At 34.6% G+C, this 22,823-nt stretch overlaps 3 protein-coding genes across 4 annotated transcripts; 1 reads left to right on the top strand and 2 right to left on the bottom strand.

Annotated features, from left to right (window-relative positions):
* Window positions 1-798: 798 nt before the first annotated feature.
* On the top strand, window positions 799-4,306 carry LOC110660487 (LIM domain-containing protein WLIM1). Its single transcript, XM_021818823.2, has 5 exons — window positions 799-1,126; window positions 2,813-2,909; window positions 3,008-3,048; window positions 3,171-3,260; window positions 3,845-4,306. The coding sequence occupies exons 1-5, from the start codon at window positions 989-991 to the stop codon at window positions 4,052-4,054; spliced, it is 576 nt and encodes a 191-aa protein (XP_021674515.1). The 5' UTR covers window positions 799-988; the 3' UTR covers window positions 4,055-4,306.
* A 5,027-nt stretch (window positions 4,307-9,333) lies between these two features.
* On the bottom strand, window positions 9,334-10,654 carry LOC110660486 (uncharacterized). Its single transcript, XM_021818822.2, has 3 exons — window positions 10,265-10,654; window positions 10,014-10,159; window positions 9,334-9,725 (listed from the first exon to the last, which is right to left on the bottom strand). The coding sequence occupies exons 1-3, from the start codon at window positions 10,569-10,571 to the stop codon at window positions 9,606-9,608; spliced, it is 573 nt and encodes a 190-aa protein (XP_021674514.2). The 5' UTR covers window positions 10,572-10,654; the 3' UTR covers window positions 9,334-9,605.
* Window positions 10,655-15,428: 4,774 nt separating this feature from the next.
* Window positions 15,429-21,816, bottom strand: LOC110660484 (nucleobase-ascorbate transporter 6). 2 transcript variants are annotated; one of them, XM_021818819.2, is made up of 15 exons: window positions 21,498-21,816; window positions 21,019-21,174; window positions 20,191-20,288; window positions 19,895-20,071; window positions 19,539-19,639; window positions 19,164-19,239; window positions 18,994-19,053; window positions 18,632-18,816; window positions 17,945-18,041; window positions 17,398-17,484; window positions 16,617-16,675; window positions 16,436-16,527; window positions 16,249-16,326; window positions 15,977-16,137; window positions 15,429-15,895 (listed from the first exon to the last, which is right to left on the bottom strand). In XM_021818819.2, exons 2-15 carry the CDS (start codon window positions 21,131-21,133, stop codon window positions 15,677-15,679), a joined length of 1,605 nt encoding a protein of 534 aa, XP_021674511.1. In that variant the 5' UTR covers window positions 21,134-21,174; window positions 21,498-21,816; the 3' UTR covers window positions 15,429-15,676. The 2 variants fall into 2 exon arrangements, with proteins under 2 accessions (XP_021674511.1, XP_021674512.1); XM_021818820.2 differs by having other exon boundaries at window positions 21,294-21,812.
* Between the last annotated feature and the right edge of the window lie 1,007 nt (window positions 21,817-22,823).

The raw sequence follows: 22,823 nt of genomic DNA, 5'->3' as shown, positions 1-22,823 counted from the left end.
TTTGGAAAATTATTTTACCCACTTGAACTATTTAAAATTGATGACTTTGAGAACACATCTCCCATTAGTTGCTTCCTAAAAAAATGAGTTAAATAGTTGAAAGTGGTTTGAAAATAGAATTTAAATAATGATTTATTTGTCCTACCAACCCAAGAATAAATAAATAAATAAATAAAAGCATTTCATTTTTAATTGACTAATAAACGCGTGACACATGGAAACCAATACCATGCAGCCGAATCTGGGACAAACCCAAAAAGAAAAAGAAAAAAAAGGAAAATTGAAATTTAAAATGGGGAATCATAATTGGATTGAGTTGTTCACAATCACATCGTGGATGCATTACCCTATCTGTCTTTGAGATAATATAATGCCAAAAAAATTTCAAGAGAGAATCATACGTCATTATTATCACTACACTCCATTTTTATATTTCTATTCTTACTGAAAATTTTATTTTAATTTAATTTATTACAATTTTTTAAATATAAATATTATATTTACTGTCTGTCATCTGTAATATGTCATCATTTGATGAGGATTAAATCACACGCGCTTTTTAAGAGAGTGGTGTAATACCCCGGCCACGAAAAAATGCGACAGACATGTCTGAGTATAGTAGCTGATGAGGTTGACATTTACTGTCCCCTTCCACAATAAGGGAGTGACACGTGTCTTATAGAGGGTAATGGAGTAATTTGGAAATTTTTTGCCTCACCAAATGACAAAAATGCCACGTATTTTTCTATTATGTACAAAATTTGAAAGTCTATCAGCAGTGCGGTGCTAGCTTCTTTTTTTTTTTTTTTTCCTTAAAAAAAAAAAAAAAGAGTCCTGTATTTATCTCTGAGCTGTGAATCTCGGAATTTTGAAAGTCTTCTCTTTATCACCAAATCATCTCAAGAAGACGCTGCAGAGTTTCTCTCGATTCAGTTGATATCTATTTGGCAGTGTTGAAGATACCGAGAGGGAGAGAGATTGATCAAATATGGCAACATTTGCAGGGACAACCCAGAAGTGTAAGGCATGTGAGAAGACTGTGTACTTGGTGGATCAGCTTACTGCTGACAACAAAGTCTATCACAAGGCTTGTTTTAGGTGCCACCACTGTAAGGGTACCCTTAAGGTCAGAGAACACTTTTCTTTCTTCTCAATATCCTGTGTGGAGTTACTGCACACAGACATATAGAAAAGCTCATATGAAAGGAAGAATCAAAGATTTAGACTTTCTCTTGAACATTTTGTTATGCTTTTTTTATTTCTTTTCTATTGATAATGTTCAACGATACTTATACCCTCCTTTTTGTTCAGTCATTTGTGTGATTTTGGATGATGATCATGATTCATTAGTTTGTTTGGAATGGAACGATTAGATTTAAGTATGTGTTAAAGGGATACAGTGGCACTGGTTTCTTCGTGTATACGATGGGTTAGATGTGTTAATGATTCTGTTCATACATATACTAGTTAGTAGTTAACGAGTGATCTGTATCCGAAACCTTCTAAAATACAATTGATCATGTATTGCTCGAGTACTAAAAGAAGGGATTTTTTTTTTTAATCCTCTTCCTGGTCCAAATCAGATTTCTGTTTATAGGGTTTGGTTCTTTTTTATTATATGACCAACTCAATTGGATGGTCCTTTGGATATTCAATGCTATTGTACTGGTTTGTTTCTTCTTGGGCTATAAATTCATAAGTAGATTCTGATTTTGAGCAGGGAAGGGGTGCGCCACGCCACACAAGCAACCACTCAAACATAGACTTTGAATGGTTGAGAAGCAATGCCTATTTGCTTTATTTTTGTTGGCCCAGTGGGTAGTTTGGAATAGACAAAAAGAGAGAGAGAGAGAGAGAGAGAGAGAGAGAGATAGAGATTAGAAGGGAAATTTTGGTCTATTTTAAGCCAATGGAACCAAAAGTGTCTTTAGATATATAAAAATTTAAACATAACAAGGAAATATGTTTGGTGTATGTGTATTTCGATATTAGAAGTTGGTTAATATCAAGGGAAAACATCTGCAATCCCAAGAACATGTATAGTGTCGAACAGGGGCAAATTGCTGATCTCTTTTAGAGTTTGTTCTATGAACCTTGTTTCCTGCGTGAAGCAATTTGTTTAAGTTGACACCTGTTTTGTGTGCATGCTGATTGGTATAGTGATCTGCAGCATCACATAGAAAACAGTACTGGCAATTTCCCCTCATTTCTACCCAACACCAACTGCTGTGAATTGATTTGGAGAAAGGAAATTCATATTTTATTTCTCTGCATGATTATGCTTTAATTGAAAAGTAGAGTAAATAACTAATGTGATTCGTGTTGATCTCATCCCTTAGTAATTTCTCCAACAATATTATCAATCACAAAATAATCAATTTGGATTATATACTTCTCAAATCTTGGCATTATTTATAATGCCAACTTCAATTTGTTGATTTGAAATCATTATTTTCCATAATCTTTCAACTTATTCACCAAAAAGTTCTTATTTTTGAGCGTCAAATAACCTAAATGTTATGTTGGTGACGATGTGGTGATTGATTGCACGGAGAAGCCCAATCATTAACCTAGGAATCGTAAACTGGTAAAGCCTAGGATTGCAGATACCTAGTATATGTTAAAAGTTAAAAGCAACTGAATTTGACGTTATATTGGTAGTGTAGGTAATCCTCAATCTCTGCTAGGCATTATAATAAGTTACACCAAAAGCTTGGTGTCCATATCTGTACGCATACAACAGCACTATGATTTATGTGTTCTATTTGATGTCCTGTACGGGATCTTGACTTTTCCTTCTACACTTTTGCAGCTGAGTAATTACTCCTCCTTTGAAGGTGTTTTGTATTGCAAGCCACACTTTGATCAACTATTTAAGATGACTGGAAGCTTGGATAAAAGCTTTGAAGGTGATTAACAGTTACTAAGATGTTCTAAAGCGTAAGCTGTTCTAATATCTTTTTTTCATCTTATTTAGGTGCTAATTTTTCCCTTTTATCTTCTCTAGGCACTCCAAAAACCGTTAGAGTTGACAGATCTGTCGATCAGGTATTATATGTTAATTTTCTTGATTATATTAATAGTAAAGTAGAAATATTTCACACTTGATTAGTTGAGCTCTAAAATGATTGTCAAGATGTTAAATATTGTGAATGACATTGTGCATGCAGGTCCATAGCAACAGCAAAGTTTCAAGCATGTTTGCTGGAACGCAGGACAAATGTGTTACTTGCAAGAAAACCGTTTATCCACTTGAAAAGGTAAATGTGGCAAGTTAATGTGGGAGTATTGTGTGCTATATGGTACAAAATCATATTTGAGAATTTTGTTAACCTGCAATTAATAAAAGAGTATGTTTGATTTTCAATAATTTGATGATTGTAGCTGCAAGAAAAAAGTCATTTTGTTGTTTCATGATAACAGTGACTGGATCTGGTCCATACACATTTTTTTTCCCAAAATAGAAAGTTAGTAAATAATCTATTCAAATGAATGGAGTAGATTGTTTACTAGTTCTGTGCGCATAACTAATGCAAATGGAGATGAATATTGTAAAAACAATATAGAACTCAATTTTACATTAAAGCTTGAAGAAATGAGCAACAACTGTTGGTTGGCCTACGAGCTTTGTACTTGTACATCAATATCTTTGAGTCTTTATTGTGCATGATGAAACTTCAATGCAGAACGTGATATTGAAGTAAAAAAAATCCGGTCCTGGCAAACTTTTCCCTGCATTTTCTTGATTTTCTGAGATGCTCCTAGACATAATTCTGAAGTCATGGAAAAACAGAAGTAGGATGTCTTGCATGGTTGTTTTACTCCAACTTTCTGCTTCTTTCAGGTGGCAGTTGATGGTTCATCTTATCACAAGGCCTGTTTCAGGTGCACCCATGGAGGCTGTGTAATCAGCCCATCAAACTATGTAGCCCACGAGCATCGTCTCTATTGTAGGCATCATCACAACCAACTCTTTAAGGAGAAGGGAAATTTCAGCCAACTTGACAGGCAAGACCAGGTTAAACCAGTGACTGAGAATGCAGCAGCAGAGTGAGAATGTAAATTTTTCACAAATCTTGAAATGTGTGATACCTCAAGGAGTTTGATGCAATTGTCAAAGCATGCTAGAACGTTTATCGCTATAGTATGTTTTATGAGGAAATTGATATTCAGTTGCGGAGTTCCAGCTTGTTGGTAACTTTTTTTGAGTGTGAGCTTTGAATGTTTAATAATTAGAGTTTTTGGTGTCACAGACCTTTCAATAGACCATGAACTTAAAGCGCAAAGGTTCTATCTTTTATTTCAATTTCAAGCTTTGACATGCTTTAATTTTCTGTGGTTGTAGTGTCTTATAACTGGCAGTGTTAGTCATCTTTATGCCTCCGTTTCCCATCATCAACAAAATTTCTGTAGCATGCCAAAGCAAATGCCTTTATCAGGATAACCAGTTCATGTCTCAGTGATGAAAGACTCTGAATCCAATTTTCTTTGTGGGTTATTCTCTGATTAAGGTGTGTGCCCTCGATTTATAGAATTGAAGCTATGTCCATGTTCGATCAAACCACATAGGGAAACATGCTTTGTTGAACTCTTCTTTTATTTGGGTATGCAAAACATGGGGAAATGGGTGGAACCAGAGAACTTTATAAGAAAATGAAGGAGAGATACAAATGGTGTGTCATGATTCCAGGATGCTTGGTCATGCCAGGGAGGCACTTGAAGCAGACCCGGCCAAAGGCTGCTTCGGCTCTTGAACCGGAATGGGATCAGCTTGGTTCAAATCTGAAATCGGCTTTCATCAATGATTTAACTCCTTGAACCAGGGTTAGTGATCGGTTAAGGCCCTCTTTGCTTGAACTGAACTTGAAACCGGTCTATCGTGGAAACTCAATATTTTATTTATTTATTTTTATTAGTTAATAATAATTTAATATATTTATCTGAAAAAAAATATTTTATTGGATAACCTGTTTATATATATTATTTTTAAAATTAAGCATATATTTATAATCTGAACAATCCAGTTCAATAATAATTTTTATCTCATTCTATACCTAATATAACTTTTGAAATATATATATCCAAATTATCTATTTCTGTTAAACTTTATTCTCAATACCTGTTTATCACCTTCTTTTTCTACCAAATACTCTCAACAGGTATTTTCATCATCTTTCATTATTATTTTATGTGTATATATATATATAAATATATAAAAATTTACGATTTATAATCTGATGTGCACAGAGAATTCATAAATTCTTATTTCTCTATTCATCACCTTTATTCTATTTTCAAGGAGATTCAAATATTCAATCTGTCAGCTGAAATTGTTTCTCTTTCATTGAATATAACTATTGTCTTGGAGATTTCAGGTGAGTGATAATTATAGTACATAGCATCGTTTTAGTCCCTTTTAAAATTTCTTAGTATTAAATTTGTTATTAAATAAAATTTTAAATAAATATTTTAATAATTATTTTACATGTGATTTTCTAGAGTTTATTTTATTATTGAATTTTATTCCGATTTTGATTAAATAATTAATTTTGTCAATTATCTCTGCATTAGAGCCATTAAAATTCTGGAAACAGACATTTAGCTTCTTTATATTGATTGATATTTGAATATAAAATTTATCGATGTGTTACGCTGAATTTATTTAAAATTGATTTGATCTTATTGACTCTCTAAAATTGTTAAAATAAACTGTTGTAATTGTACTATCAATTATTATTTGCTATCTAAAATTTTTTGTGGATTTTGATTGATTTGTACAAATTGATTTTCTTTTTTGAATTGGTACCTATTCTCAGTATCTGTATCTGTTATTTGACTCCACCGTGTGGACTATTACGGTATTAGGTTACATTATTAAATCATGCATTATTGCAATTTGTGGTTTGCATTAGTATCATATGTATTAATATCTGTGAAGGAGGAGGAAGATATCTAATATTTGGTAGCGCGCTTACCATCTGACCTTTGATGATGTTTGGTATGATCACCCTGGTGCATTGTACTATAAAATTTTTATTGAATGAATTTCTTTTATAAATATGTTTATGAAATTATTTTATTAATGATTTTGATAGCATGAGCATAATTTTATTAAATAGAAAATTTATTGTAAAATTAATTAAGCTGTGCTTATTCCTGTTCCGTTGTGTACTATAATCATCATTCACTGAACATTAGCTCAAATCACATTTTCTCTGTCTGTTATCTGTTTCAGATTTGTAAAATTCTGTAGCTGATCGAAATATTCAGCCCATTTTCTAGAGAGAGACAATCTTTGATTTGTTCTCATAGTATGTCCGAATTCATGTTTCCTTGGGCTAATAATTAGTTTAGTTTATTGAATAGTTTAAGTTTTTATTTGAATATTTGAAATCTGTAGAGACTCCGCAGTTACTTATAGAATATTCAGGATGTTTATTCAATATTTTATTTATTTGGATTTCATCATTTTTTGGGATTAGTAAATGACAATATATTTATTCAAGATACTCTGATAAAAATTGCATGATTTAAGAATACTTAAATTATGCGTCAGTCATGACACAAATTTGGGTTGTGACAAAGTTGGTATTAGAGCACTTCGCGTGACCTCTTGGGTGATGGTGGGACAAACCTCAGTAAGGACCCTAAGTCCCAAAAGGAGAGAAAGGTCCCTTAGGCAAATTCCATATCGGCAAAGCACTGGTTAGAGCGTTTTTTGATGTAAAAGTCTAAGGGACAAATCCGTGAGGTCTAATATGGATTGAACCAAAGCGAACAATACTAACTAGTAGGTGGAGCTGTTGACATCTATTCAAACCAACAATTCTAAATTGAAATAAATCTGATTTAAAATTTTATTTATTTTTATTTTTTCAAAAAATTTATGTTAAGTTTATATTTAAGTTTTTTTTTTTAATTTTTCTTACATTAGAAATTAAATTATCTAACTTATAAATGATGCATAAAAATTTATAGTGGTTTAATAATATTTAAGGTTTCTGATGGTGCATCGTGGGACTAATCTAGAGAGCTGTTACGGGCAAGGGAAAAAAAATTGAGGGTATTCTTTTTTTTTTGTTCCGATCAGCATACTTCAGTAGTCAGCAGGAATAAAGGACAGTTAGTAGGGTGTCGTGTCCATCTCAACACCACGGATCTTATGGCTTCTATCATGATGGGCAAACTATTCATGAGAATTTAATCAACCATTTCAGTGGGCGGAAAGGTTGGAACTTCTTGAACCTCACAAAAGCATAGACTTAACACCAGGCCAAAGCCCGAGTGGTAAGGCGAGGTATTCACTATTCACAGTTTGTCCTTTCAAATAATAGCCACCAGAAAAATAAGATAGGATAAGAGAAGACAAAATAACCCATTGAGGCATATATGTCCAAAATTCCACCTTTATCATATGGGTAATACAGCCATATTTGTGACTAAATTCTTCCTCATCATCAGCTGGGTCTGCTATGTGATGGGTATGAGGCCAGATTTGGATTCTAGTGTCGAAACTTTAGAGATTCAGTTCAGAGAGAGATCTCTTATTCACTAGTATAGATTTTTCTTTGGCGAAGGTAGAATTCATTAACAAGAGTTGGGGATGGTCTCATTTTCATGCTTTTAAAGAAGGAACTTGTGTCCTTGCGAAAATTATTGCTAATTATATAAGCGGCGTGGCTCTACTTTCAATCGCCAGTATCATCTCTTGAAGTGCTGTGAAAGTTCAGCCTGTATTCTCCAAAAGCAAAATTGGTTTTGAGAGGAGAATAGTTGTGAGCAAGAAATGGCACATAACTGCTTGGACGAAGAAACTTGAGCTACCATGAGACTAACAATTAGGGCCAATTATGGTACATCTGTTTTGATAGGTGCTATTTTCAAATATTAATTGGGAGGCTGAACCCGTGTAGAAGATATTATGACCCAGCAAGCTCAATCAGGCATGGCCTACATTCCATATTCATTGTTTCACAACTCACTAATCTGATTCTACATTCAATGATTGTTCTAAGTAGAGACAAATTCTATATAGTGCTATAATTTTGGTAAATAGTGGCAAACAGTAGTTGTTGGCCCACACGCAGAATAATTCTAAACACTTTCATGTACCGTACCACTTACATACATGTAAGTAATATTAATCAGTTAAAAAAAAGAAGTAATATTAGAAAATATATCTTACTTTCTATATGCTTAGAGAATGTTCTAATGGCGAGTTGGTTGCAGTTGTCCTTGTCCTGAAGAAAGTATTGGATATATTATAAGGCTATTAAATGAAAGAAAAAGGGAAAATCTTTTGCTTTTCTAGCACTGGTTTGGCCTATATTGCATCTTGAGGATGGAAAGAGGAGAGAAATGAAACAAATGATATAATGTGTTGTTTTAAGAAAGAGTCTTCTTATGATACACTAAAAAATTATCAGTATAATGATTGTTTCCAAGTAAAAACTGTACAGATCTAATAATCATCACAGGTATTTCTTTGTGATCTTTTCTGCTTGAACCTTGTTTGGTTAAATACCGATTAAATTATTCTAGGCTCTTCTTTATACCCTTAATTTCACTGAACAGTAACATTCATCTCTGTATTTTATCTGGGAAGAAGGATTAGCTAATAACGGAATCCTTCTACAAACTAGTCTCTGAGATTTTAGTGTTACTGTAATGTAAAAGAATTACGCGTGTATGTGTGTGTATTCTAGAGCTGATGTTTAATCCATATGAGCCAGGTCATGTTGTTGATGCTTCAACCAACTCTGCTTTGTACTATTCTGTGTAGTAAGCCAACAGTAGCTTCTACTTTCTGAATAGTGAAGAGCTCTGTGCTGTTCCTATTGACCTTATTCAGATTTCCACGACCTTTTTGGGCAAAGAGGAGATACTTATTGATCCAATCCATTCCTAACTAACAGAAGGGGCTGCTCAAGGACAATTTCCTTCTCATGTCTCCAAATTTCTGTGTTAATCACTTGGTTATATTGTTGCCGGTCCATTTGGGTATTAAATATTGCCTCTTTATTCAGCTTCTTTTCATGGCATTCTTGTTCCTTGGCAACGAGCTGGCCTGGCAATTGCCGGAAATATCTTTGTTCCCATCACATGTATTATGTAAGATAATTTGGGTTTTCCTCTTTTTTTTTCTGTTTTTAAAATTTGAGAAATGTTAATAACATTAATTAGCGACAGATTCTAAATTTTGATCCATGAAATCTGACAAATTTCTTTGTATTTCCTTTGATTCTCATCTAGAAAGGATAATCTTTTGTTTCTGGGTTGGCTACTTGGCGATAAATTATCAAGAACACAGCTGCCACAGGAATCACCTGCAGATTCAGCAGAAAGTCTTAACTTCATTTCAAAAGAACATTTACTAAAAACTATGTTTAAGATACCACCCTTTTGCTACACAGCTTTGAATTACCCAAATCTGCACTCGAAGGGACCAGAGATTCACTTCCCTCTGCCATAAACCTACCCAGGTGCCTCCATGGAAGATCTATATGTATAGTAAATTTGGCAGGTTCAAAATAAAGGGCTGGATTTGTGTACAGGTGAGCTGATCTGTTCCTCATGTAAGCATGGCAGGAAGATGAGAAACATGATTAGCTGGTAGCCTCTGAGATGCTTTGAAGTGAGGGTTGCCATGTTCTTGATCTAGCTGCAGCACTGGCAGAGTTGGTAGCTGTTGCTGTTCTTGGGCTGTTTGTTTCATTTTTGGTGGCCTGAACACACGTTTAGTATCATTGCAAAGTTTAGTTAATGTTCATGCATTATAATTGAAATCAATTGTACAGGTGCCTTCATTAGCATAATAAATATATAATTTTATGTTTTTCTTTTTCCTTTTTTTCTTAAAAAAATAATGTTTTAACAGTTTCAATTTAACATATATGCCTGAAGTTGCAAACAGATGTTAATCTGAAAATTTATCATTATCTACTTTCTTCAAAGTAAACGAAAATTTATGGAAAATGATAATTCAGAATATGATACTTGTAAAATGGATTCACCTGATAATCCTTCTCCACGTCAGATCTTTTTACTGCAATATCCAGCCCTGAATGCTGTATCTCTCTCCTCTCTGGCTTCCCTACTGGCGCTGGCTGGTTTTTCTTCTGCTTTGCTTGTTTCTTAGCCAACAGCCCCTTCATAACCTCTGAAGGGGAAAAAAAACCCCCCAAAAAAAAATTTAGACTTAAATCAAGTTAAACTCTCAAAGCAAAGAAGACCAAGAAAAGATTAAAACGATTAATCAACTAACCTTGTGTACTGATGAGTTTATAAACATGACCAAGAACAAGAGTATCCGTGGGCTTGAGAAGCTTGATTCTTGTTATCCGAAGAGAGTTGTTGCTGTTGTTGTTGGCGGTGGTTGTGGTGGTGGTGTTGGGGCATTCTCCATTTTTACGAGTCGGATACAAGGTGGTAGAGAGGAGAAGAGCCACGTAGTGACCAGGGTTCATCTTCATAACGTCAGCAGCACTCACAGGCCAATACAGCTTTTCTACTTTCCCACTTGGGTACTGTAATACTAGTGTTGCAGCATCTACAGCTTGACAATTCCCCATTTCCCTTTCTTTTATTCTTTTCTCTTTCTATCTTCAAAAGAGCTAGAGAAAGAATGAAGAGAGAGAGAGAGGGAGGGTTCAAGGTAGCTGCAGTGTCTTTATAGCCATCCACCAATTTTTCCAGGTGGTAATTAAAATGAGATGGTCCAAAATGGATAGGGTAGGCAAGCAAATTACAAAGCGTTACATCATGGTAATTGAGGGCAATTTGGTAGTTTTAAGGTTCAAGGTGGAACAGGAAAAAGCAAGCAGTGATATTTGCATTTGTAAGAACATAATTGAAATATTGTGGTCACACATGTAATGATGTGGTGAGATGTGATTGGTTAGGAGTTGAAGAGACAAAGAAAGTTGGGCCACATGTGATTTTGGACATAAAAGGACACCGTAGCTGCTCTATGGTAATCCACGATTGCATTAGATTCTACTTTCCAAAAGCCAAAATTGGAATACCTAAGCCATTTTTGTTGCAGAGGAAGAGATAGATTAGTATCATCTACGAAACCTAAACAAGGGAAAGACTATCTGATACTTTTTGGACCACCTACAACTATGCACGTATGAATTCATGGTTTTATGATAAAAGGATGTTTTTTTATTTAAATTTGATACATTATAGGATTAAGACATAGAATACACGGTGAAACTCACGAGCAAACTTTCTTAGCAGCAATGCTTCTCTTGCCAAAGACAGGATTACACAACCTCTTCTTTAACAGTTACATGTGATACATTGAATGATAGAATGCTGTTTTGTGTGTGAATGACGTAGCAATAGAGAGAGTGAGTAGGATTAGGACCAGCAAAGCAAATATTATCGACAATGGGCACCAAAGGCGTGAAAGTTAGTGAAAAAGGAAGGTGAACGAGTTGCTGCTCCTTCTTATTCTGCTTTGCATACGTGCGTGTTTGATGAGGGTCCCGCTGGCGCCTACCACCACCAACAGCACCGCCTCACGGGGGATGGTGGTGGGCCGAGGGGGCGGAGGGGGCAGTTATTTATTCCATTTCCACCTCAAAGGCCCCAATAATACGCAATGAGTGGGTGTCGCGTGTGAGAAGATATCCCATCTTTTTGCCTATGGACCTTCGTAAGAGCCGAAAAAAGAGTTTCCTTTCCTTTCCTTTATGAGCTTTCCTTATGGTATCCTATGACTAAGGATTGCTTTTTATTTTACAATGAAACTATACCAATTCAGTTCAATTCAATTTTTTTGTTCCTGTCTCTTTGGAAATTTCTTATGTACCTAGCTAACACTGCTCTAGTTGTTCCATTTTATCTTTCAGTATCCCAGAAGATCTACCTATGGTAAGATGGGCAAGAGTACCCCAAAAGAGTAGTCACATCCTGGAGTCTCCACCAACCAAGCCTTTTTACATACCCTTCTAAAAAAAATAAAATAAGAATAAAAGAAAACTCTGGTAAGAAATGTTGCTCTAATAGTTATCTGAATTTGAATCAGAATCTTATCCTCCATTTCCATTCTTTAAGGTAAACATCACTATCAACTGCACAGGCAATTGGAGTACTGGTGGCATAGATAATCCAACAAATTATTACATGGGATAAAAAAGAAAATAATTCTGTCATCCTTTTCATATAATAAGAAAGATCTGCATGCTGTGTTTCATATGATTTATAAGAAATAATTATTCAATTTAATCCCAAGATTTTGAGCTAAGTAGTGCATGATTTGACCTACACATGCAGCAGAGCCATTGTTAACTTTTTTATCCGCACAATGATTTCTCGGTTCCTCTTTTGATTCAACATCATCATTGTAATTCTTGGAGAACATGATATGTTTCCATGCCTGGTTGCAGAAAATGGTAGCAAAACATTAGATCAATAGAGATATGAAGTGGTGGGCACACTAGTCAGTGAGATTTTGCCCTCAAATCTCATGCCTGCAAGTCTTTTGGTTACTTTTTTTTTTCTAATTACATCAAGATCTTGGTTAATTATGTTTAACAAATCAATAAATCTTGTTTAATTTGCTTTCCACTTTTCACTTTTTTTTCTTTTGGCCCTTTTCATAATTCTCTTTCCAGTTACTGGATTTTTTCCCCTTTTTCTGTTAGTAATAAATATTAGAGTCAGTGAGTTACACCCTTAAACCTAGACCAATGTGATTAGTTCATGGGCGGACAAGATCTTATCATCTTTAATTTCTGATGATGTTGTTTATTTCCTTCTTAATATGTATGAATAAATATTAATGAAAATACTGCTAATTTGTGATGGACCAATTTACCAGAAGCCAACCTAGCCACTCACATGCCAAATTGAATTTCTTCATATCTCCAAACTTGCTTGAGCAAGCACATGGAATTTTCTAAAATTTGATCCATAATATATTAATATGTATTTAACTCAGCTGTTATATTGGCAAGCAAAGTCTCCTGTTAAAGTATGTTTTGTTTCCTCCCAAAATGTGTGAAGTTGTAGAGGTGGAAAGGGTTCTTACTTCTTAATCTCCTCCTTAAAAAAATAATAATAAATTCAAAAGATAAAATAAGAATTAAAGAAAAAAATTGATCTATATATTCCCTGTTAATCATATATATATATATATATATATATATATATATATATATATATATATATAGTCTTGAACAAAATCCAAAATCTTTGGGAAATGAACCCTAATGGCACTTGTGGATTAAGGGTAGAAATAATGTTTAGAATCCACTAATACAACTTTAATCGATTGATCCAAATCTTAAAAATCATTTTCTTAATGGGCGAGTAGCCATGTGAAACAGTTAGGCAATATATTATAAAGGCTGCCCAGTGGCCTCCATGAATGGTACACTTCTTCTAGTTCAGAATTTGGGTAATGGAGGAGAGTATACAAGTCTTTATATATTACAGGAAAGATCTCAACTAAGTGTACAGAATCTGTACAACTATGCATACATATAATATAGAAAGTCTAACTCTAGTTATTCCTTAATCTGTGATTTAGTGTAGAACTTGTGGGTATCATCAGGCTTGTTATCCTTTTCAAGAATTGAAATATGACTAAGAAATAGGGACAACAGCCATAGGACCCTATTGTCACTATCTTGGTATTTATGATTCAACATTCCAAACAGCATATATAGTGTTTTTAGGGTTCTTAAGTTTTGTTTGTTTTCACTTTGTGGACCTACAACACAAAACAAAAACCAAAAATTAAGCTTAGGTGTCCTTTGTATTGTTGTGGTACTGAGAAAATGAAGAAATCCCTTTTTCTTATCTGTTTGCAAACAGTGAAGGTTTAAAAAATATTCTATCAGTTAAGTAAGGTTATAAAAAGAGTCCAATTTGAGCTCCATTTTCTGAGTTTGGACGACAATAATCTGCTTTCTAAGATACTTGTACGAACTTAATCCAAATTTTAATATACGTGGCCTATTATTAATATTGATGTTAGTTAGCCTGTAATGAGCATTTCATTGATTGATCTGCTAGTGGGGTTTACATTGGTCCAAGAACCAAGTGGGGTTGGTCAGAGCTAAAATCAATTCTAAAGTTAGACCACTGTGGTGGAGATTGATCTTTCCAAGAAAATTCTGACCCTGTTGTTAACTGTAAAGTGGTGAGGTATCTTGATTTCTTTATGTATACATATCTCTTTAACTACTTTTTTGCAGAATCTTAGAATACTATTGTCATCCAGAATAAAGTCATGCACATAACCCTTCCTTGACCTTTCTCTCCAAAAAGAAAAAGAATGCGTTTTTGCGTTTCAAGAGGACTATGCCACCCACTCCCTATGATAAATTTTAGCTTGCTATACCTTAAAGACAGATTATTTAGAGCCAGAAACCTACTTCTGAGTTGTGAGTGCTCTTCTAGAATGGTTTAAAATGCTTAACTTTGGCTGCCTTAGGGAGGCCAGAAGTGTTTCACATTGCAATGGGTGATAGATTATTGTAGCTGCGACTTGTTTTTGGGATTGCTGTTATATTAAAGTTGGAAAAAAGCAAATGGTATTTGTTATGAACAACTGTTTGAAAGTATTGTTGAGGTAAAATGACCAAATCCCAAACCCAGCAAGTGTCAAGTTGTAACTCCTGGCAGTTCATCTTTGACGCATGTTAGGGAAGCGATTATTGGAGATTAATCGTGAGGTTTGATACTCAGTGCCTTAATTAGTATCTTCCAAGCTTACTGTTGCATAACAAAAACATCCAAAAGATCAACTTCCAAATTACAGGTGACAATCCCTTCAACGCATTTTACCATATCTAGTTAATTGGGACCTCATTTTCCTTCTCTTCACTTTGGGAGACCATAGACATGAAGTTTGGTATTGGAAGAAAATTAGAAAAATGTTGATATTTTAGCGTCCTGTACTTTCACGGGTCTTTGTTATGATATTCAAAAGTTCTATTTGCCTCCTTTTTCCCGTATGACAGTATCCACTAATTCAGAACATGCTTTTATAACGGGGCCACATGGACTTTACACACACACAGGAAATGTTCATTCAAATTGAACGCAGGGCTCCTTGTCACCGACTAAATATCGAAGGCCTCAATTCTCCAGGCCAATCCTGTGGAAGTTCACATTCTGTTATGGAGCGCTTGGACTTTTAGAATGGTCATTTTGAACTGCCATCCGGATAGTCTGAACATTTCTTCCACCTACAAGGACTACCACCATTCCAGTGCTATTAAGATGTGCAAGTAAATGTGAAAGGCAACAACTAAAGTCAAACCCGAATCCTCTGCTCATTCTATTTTAAATGATAATGAGTAAATCATTCAAGAATGGAAGTGCACATACATGACCTAGGGAACAGTTCAGTTCGAACAGGCTGATGCCAAAATACGAGGGTTTATAAAAGCATACTACTGAACAAAATGTAGTGCAAGGCAGTAAAACTTCAATGCTGCTTCAAGTCCATGTCCTTGTTGGATTTACAACAAAAACAAATTCAATAATCGTTAAGGTGGTCCTATAAAGGAAAAAGACTATCTTATACTGCTATCTATATAGCGTGATAAGATTCACAAAGAAGAAATGACAATATTACATTGCAACGTGATCCCGCAGAGCTATTGAGAACACATTTCGGATAAGATAGAATTCATAATTTCTGATGCTGATTAAATCACACAGATGGGAAATATTTGTTTAGATTGAAAGGCAGGGAATAAAATTCTTCACTCCTTGTATCACCCTTGAATGACCTGAACTTGTCCCACCAATGCTTACCCCTGTCTTTCCTGATTGCACCATCTTTTGGATACAGTGTGTTGTCCAGGAAATATGCCACACACCCCGCAACAAATGCTTCCGATGAGAAAGGAACATTTACAATATCGTTGAACTGCCATGTAAACAAAGCATGATATTTATCAGTCTCTAAGTTTCACAAAGAAATATCAGAGATTGAAATTTTCATGCATACCCATCTTCCTCCAGTGTGGACAGGACCATAGCCATTAATTGCAGTATATTCGTTGAAGTATTGTGGCACTGACAAGCCCAAGAAAATAGAAAAGCCTAAAATGAACTTTGTGCGGAAGCTATTGAGGTTGCAAAACTGAAGAAAGCTAAGACCTCCAACACCTGCAAATCGATAATTAAAAGAACGATACTTAATAGAATTTAGTGATCACAATAAATAAGAGATCAACATCAGCTTTTCATGGTGAACCTCAAAATATCAGATATACGTACCCACATAAGCAAAGAAAAGACAATACAAAGCAGCAATAATGGGCGCTGGTATAGAAGCAAAGACAGCTCCAAATTTACCTGAAACATGCAAAGTTGAATGACTCTATGAACAATATACTCGCAAGGAAACATGAATCACTCACGAACCTGAAAGCTTTGAACAAGCAGTCACAAATCAACTTCTTACCAAGGATGGAGAAGAAAATCATGAATCCAGCAGATATTTGGACAACCCTTCGGCTACCAACTCGTGTCAAGGCCAAAAGGCCAGCATTCTCTCTGTAAAAAACAAATTAAAGTTCATAATAAGCTTGTTACAAATAGACATAAAACACTTGTATAATCGTAGGGTTTTCCCAGTGTCTTACACAGAAACAGAGGATCCATTCACAGTTCCAAACAACCCAGAAAGCAAAATGGCAACTCCCTGAAGCAGAAATTATACAAATAGCAATTTAATGTTCATCAAAATTAAAGTTCAAAGCAAACATGTTAGATGTATTGTACACAGAAAAGGCCGATGATGCCTTTGCATAATACTTGCCAACATAGAAATCATCCTTGCAAGAATTTATATTTCCAAATTCCAGGATGGACAATAACCTCACTCCAGGGAGAGAAAAATGATGAATGTTCATAAAGTTCCCAACATTTGTCATGATTTCAACCACATCACCAGCATATACTAGTTCTATACATGATTCTTATTTTACTCTCTTTTTTTTTAGTGTATGATTAGATCAGTTGATGGGATGGTGATTGTAATGGTAGTGGAATGACTACGATTACGAAACAATAGCCACAAACAAGACCTGTCTGACCATCTGAAGGATTTTATTTCTTGTCCCATTAAAAGAAAGCAAAGAAGGTCCTCACCCCTGCACTTTGGAGGAAGGGCTTGAACTGGAACAAGAAACAGCCCATCACGCAAACCTTCCCACTTTTGGGGTCCCAAAGAAATGCTAAGCTATGTAACACACAAATAGCATAATTCAAGCATCTGTCTACTGATTCATTTTCAAACATGCGTTGAAGCATGCAGCATTACAGGAACTATTCCCACAAGATGGAAATGTAAAACAGACTCATAAAATTAAGAAGCTTAATTTTGCATTTTCAATCATTTAGAGATCAATCTTTTTAAATTACCTGCCAGCCAATGCCACGGCTAAGAACAGAAGGTGGGATTGGGGTCGCACTTGCATACCTTGAAACCGCAATAAATGCACCAGTGGACTGCTTATTCATAGAGTATGAGAGAATAAATTTCAAGGATCAAATTACATAACATTGTAAGAAAGTCTTGTCAAATAATCCACAAGAATTCATGCTTAAACTGCATCAGAGACCCAGAATGAGAGAGAGAGCACAGAACAAAACCAATAAAAGAACACAAAAATCTTAATGTCAATTAAGGATCTTTTGCCTGCAGGTAGATATTGACACTTTGCCCAACTAATACCAAGTGTCCAGCCATTCACAAATATGATGATATTTTTAGTGATGGAAAATTTATGCAATTAGTATGGGATGGGAAAATTTCCATAACAGTTGAAATAGAGTAATAGCATGGCAAAAAATGATACCAGTATAAGCAATAACTAATGAAGATGTGTGCACACTTGAATTCTCAGTTTAAAAGTACAGCAGTAGGAAAATAGATGGGGAAAATGAAAATAAGATAGAAATGTCAAACCTCTACAAGAGCAACAAAGGAAGCCATCATCATGGCAAAGGCTTCACCAGCATCAAATGAAGGTGCTCCCCATTGAAATGGGTAAGGAACCCTTATCCTGCAAACCCACAATTCCAACCACACTTGAAGATACAACTCAACCAGGCATCTTCAGCTATAATCAAACTCTTGATACAGAGGTAGAAATTAAAGCATCTTCCTAAGGAAAATATTGAGTTAGATAAGGTGAGATCAAATCTTATTGCATCAGAAATCCTCCACTACTACTCTGGGACAATCAATTCTGATGGATGAACTAGGTAGAATCTCCAAATATGGTCCATCTAGCTCGCTTTTCCAAATCAAGCTTGTTCACACTTGCAAAAAGTGACCAAGCTCTTTACAAAGAGGAAGCAACCGGCCACAAGATTATTACTCAGCCTTAGTTTCCAGATTTTAATGGCAGAGTCAAGTGCAATCTGTAATCAGATTGGTTTTAGCTATTAAATTTCCAAACTATGCCAAATTTTTTAAGAAAGGTATACTCAAACTTGTTGCTTTACCATGTATCTGAAGTTTTAAAGGTTAACGTGCATGTTAGTCTGTATCAGCAAGCAAATCAAGGCCTCTCATATAGGATCCAGCAATGGAAAGTGTCAATTAATAAATGCCAAGATGCATGCCTTTAAGAATACAGTGAAAGCATACCATGGAGCAGCATCTATAAGTCCTGCACGATCAGTACGACAAGTATTTTGTGTCTTTGGTGCTGCATCATTGTAGGCCCCACCCACAGTAAGTAGGTGAGCATAAATCCATACAATTACCACCGAGAATATTACAGCAAAACGCTCAAAAACATGTCTTCCAGACTTTATCACATGGGGCATATACTGCAAAGGAAAAATACATTACTGTGCCTAACTACAAACCTTGGTCACAAGTTCAAGAGACAAGGATCAAATACAAGAGTCAACAGAAAATGTTATATATATATATATATATATATATATATATATATATATAAGAGTAACAAGAAAAATGCATGCGTAACGCCTCAACAGAAATACCTGTGAAACAAATACTAATATGATCAGCTCTGGCAACCCAATCTCCACGCATTTGGCAACCTAATGTCCAGTGCAAAAATCATTATTCAATATAACAAGGTCTCTTTTCATAACAAGCATGTATATCATTGATATCGCTTCACAAACATATGTAGCAAAAGGAAACTTACCCCAGGAAAACCAAGCTCATACAGCCCAAAACCAACAAGAGCTACCAAAGGAACAGCTGAAAGTGGACTTAAGAACCTGGGATTTAGAGACAAAGAGATAGAATGCAAACATTTTAGTTTTTAATGGAATATATCTGAGGTAGACTCTAATTATTCAAATACCAAATGCATTCCTAAGATGCAAAAAACAACAGCATAACCATCCTTGGATTCATAAATCCAATTGATTTTGCAATAAAAGAATGGAATCTTACATGTGAATGAATAAAATTAGTCAACATGATATGTAATCCAATTTGAAGGATAAAATAGACGCACAAACTGTCCAAGGAATGCTGAAACTATGAGCATTATTAGTACTCGTTCTGAGCTAACCTGGCAACATTACGCCATAGGCCACTGAAGCCAAGAACAATTTGAAGAGTTGATGCGACAATGAGGGAACCTTGTATTGCACGCATTATCTTCTTAAATCGCTGTATGGGCATCAAACATTGTCATGGAGTCAACAAAAAACTAGGACAAAGATCCATAAGGGTAGTGTGTTATTTAGATGCACTCTTTATATAATATAACTCTTCCATTTGTCGTACTCATTTTAAATGGACCAATGAGATGTTATTTTAATTAAATACTATTGTGGGCATTAATTGTGCCTCCCCAAATTGACAAGAATTTAATATTCCAAAGAAAACAATAATAACTTAAGCATAAGAGTTAAATCCCAAAACCTCAATAGGGTCAAGATTATCACTAAATCGACCAGCAAGGATAATTGAAATAGCCGTTGGGACAAAGGTATAAGAGCCTCCAATGACAGCAGGCAACCGAGTACCAAACAAACTTTGAAGCAATGTGTTCAAACCAGCAACAAAGAGTAATGTCTGGATCACCTCCGCTTTCTCCCTCTACAAAATTGATAAATGCCACTTAAAATCATATGATTGGAGTTCCAGCTATAAAAAAAATATATCATACTCAGTGGAAATCAATCAACGAGTTAAGCTTTTTCACCGTCGGGCCTTACATTTCCACCTCCCATTTGGGGAACAAGGGCAGTGGGAATAAGAACAGTTGTGCCAAGCATCACAAGGTAGTGTTGGAAACCAAGCAGGATAGCCTCAGCTGCATCGCATACAATTTTTATTGGTTGCACGTACTTAAGTTCAACAAAATGCAATCTCACACACACTACTAATGTACAGTTCGTTAAATTGATAAGAAATTCTTGTAGTAGAAATTAAATTAAGCATATAGTTGAAATTAAATTAAGCATTAAAAAAAAAAACAAAAGACGTAAAGGGTCATAAAAGGAAAAATTTTGATAAGAAAAATCAAATTAAGCATATAGTTGAAATTATCACCGACAGAAGACTAGACCCTCCTGTTCCCAAAAACGAGCCTTAAAAACAAAATATAATAAAATTTTAAATTTTCCCTCGATTAAACAGATTAATTAATTAAAAAGCAGTTGGATTAATTCTCTGTCTCTTTTTTCCTTTTTTTTTTTTTTTTTCCTTTTGCAATACGACCAGAATCTTCAATCTGCAAGACAGTAGGGTTTATTTTCTACGGAACGGCATTTAACCTTTTGAAAAGGGGTAGATAGATACCATAAAGTGAGAGAGAAAGGTAGCTCAAAAGGTAACTTTCAACTAAAACAAGATGCATACCCTAACAAAAAAACAATTAACAAATATAAAAACCTTACCTAAAACATACCCAAATAGCACTTACCTTAAAACTCAACAGAGAATTTTGTATCAAAGAAAAAAAAATTCAACACAGGATTTAGAATCTAAGCACCATCAAATAGAAGAGCACAGACATTGAGAAATGATCAAAATATACTTACGCCACGGGGGAGGACTGGTAATGCAATAAGAAATGTTTGGAAGCTGCTCCTTTGGCGGATGTGGCTGTGGCTCCTCTGCCTTTCCTCCACCACCTCCTCCTCCACCTCCAGCCATGAATCTTCCTTCTCACTCTAAAAAAATCTCTCTCTCTATCTCTATAAAAATAGAAAAACAAGGAAAAAAAGGAATTATTCAGGAATAAATCAAATGTACAAAAAGCAGCACAAATAGCCAAATCTAAGTAGAACCCAGATCCCAAATCGCAGAAACTCACTGAGGTGACAAGAAACCAGAGGGAAAAGGCTCAAAATGCAAGGACCCAAAGCCAAAAGAGTGAACTACCCAGATGTATATTAATAGGAAAAGAGAAAGACAACAGAGAAACGGAAAATGAAAGTGTAACAATGGCAAGTAGGTGAAAATAATGGTATAAATAATTGCAACAAAAAGAAATTACAAGAAAGAAAGGAAAAGGCACCTTTTGAACAACAGCAATCTTGAAAGCAAAAATCAAGTGTCGATCTTTTAAAGTCAAAAACAAATTATGCACCCCACCAGCTAAAAGAGAGAAAGAGAGAAAGATGGATGAGCAGAGGAAAAAAAAAAAAAAAAAAAAGAAAACCCACAAATTTTTCAATGTGGTATGTAATATAAAAAGCAGAAAGAAAAATGTCTAAAAACAAGAAGTTTTTTTATGGGAAGGCTGTAGCAGGTGAAGATTAATTCTCATCAAAGGCAGTGAAAAACTACAGGAAAAGCAAATTTTGTTTCTCTCACTACTGTTTCTCTTTCTGTCTCTCGTGTCTAAAAAGAGTCTTAACATTATTTAATGCCATTTTACTTACCTACCAGTAAATGTAATCACCAATCAGCATGCGTTCCTTCGCTCAGTAAAGTACACAGAGAGAGAGAGAGAGAGAGAGAGAGAGAGAGAGAAGTAACTAAAATGTAGGTGATTGAAATTGATAGTGTTAAAGGCAGGAATGTAATGATTCAATTCAAGTAACTAACAGTTTACATATACGGCGTCGTTAAGATTATTGGCCGTATCATTTCCTAGAAATCTTTCTTCTCGAGAAGAATGCATTATGCGCCTAGTTTTGATAAACCAACTCGTTCTTTCCATGAAAAGACGGAATTGGCCTTCAAAAGTAAGAGCCCATGTGGGATGTCCAAACGTCCACCGACATTGAAATTATTGGCTATAGGAGAGGGTGGTTTGGAGAATTCATTAGAATTTTGATGATGTCATATGTGGAGGTGCTGCAAGCCGATTAAGAAAGGGAATATTGTTTTGGGTTTTAGACAGTGTTTGGGAACACATGGAAGAGGGCAAATAAAATAAAAAGAAAAAATAATGAAAAATAATGAATTTTTTTTTCTGTATTATTATTTTTTTTATTTAAATTGAAAGAAAATAAAAAGATGACAAGGAGAAAATACTTATAATTTCTTTATTAAAAAAGAAAATAAAGTATACAAAGAAAAATATTTTTTAAATTTGTAATTATCTTTTAAGGGAATAGAGATAAATTAAAGAGAAAATAAAAAAATAAAAAAAAATAATTTATTTTATATTACTTGAATAATTTTTTTCAAAAAAAATTAAGAGAAAATAATAATTATACAAGTGTCTATATATTATAGGAAAATATTTAAATTTTTTAATAATTATTTCTCTTTATTTTTTTTTATTTTCAATTAATTTAGAGATAAATATTTTGAGTTAAAATTTCTTTTACTTTCTCTTAACTATCTTAATGTCTAAAAAAGAAAATTTAGAAAAATTAAAATTTTTTTTCAT

This window comes from Hevea brasiliensis, chromosome 17 (genome assembly GCF_030052815.1).
Source record: "Hevea brasiliensis isolate MT/VB/25A 57/8 chromosome 17, ASM3005281v1, whole genome shotgun sequence".
Classification (NCBI taxonomy): domain Eukaryota; kingdom Viridiplantae; phylum Streptophyta; class Magnoliopsida; order Malpighiales; family Euphorbiaceae; genus Hevea; species Hevea brasiliensis.
Note: the sequence above shows the minus strand (reverse complement) of the source record. Positions and strands in the feature narration are given on the sequence as shown.

Coding starts and splice junctions, on each gene's coding strand:
- LOC110660487 (XM_021818823.2), top strand. CDS start 989: ATGGCAACATTTGCAGGGACAACCCAGAAGTGTAAGGCATGTGAGAAG. Junction 1,127..2,812: donor ACTGTAAGGGTACCCTTAAG/GTCAGAGAACAC, acceptor ACACTTTTGCAG/CTGAGTAATTACTCCTCCTT. Junction 3,049..3,170: donor TTGACAGATCTGTCGATCAG/GTATTATATGTT, acceptor TTGTGCATGCAG/GTCCATAGCAACAGCAAAGT.
- LOC110660486 (XM_021818822.2), bottom strand. CDS start 10,571: ATGGGGAATTGTCAAGCTGTAGATGCTGCAACACTAGTATTACAGTAC. Junction 10,160..10,264: donor TAAACTCATCAGTACACAAG/GTTAGTTGATTA, acceptor TTTCCCCTTCAG/AGGTTATGAAGGGGCTGTTG. Junction 9,726..10,013: donor ACGTGGAGAAGGATTATCAG/GTGAATCCATTT, acceptor ACGTGTGTTCAG/GCCACCAAAAATGAAACAAA.
- LOC110660484 (XM_021818819.2), bottom strand. CDS start 21,133: ATGGCTGGAGGTGGAGGAGGAGGTGGTGGAGGAAAGGCAGAGGAGCCA. Junction 20,289..21,018: donor TACCAGTCCTCCCCCGTGGC/GTAAGTATATTT, acceptor TATGCGATGCAG/CTGAGGCTATCCTGCTTGGT. Junction 16,528..16,616: donor AATGGATCCTCTGTTTCTGT/GTAAGACACTGG, acceptor TGTTTTTTACAG/AGAGAATGCTGGCCTTTTGG.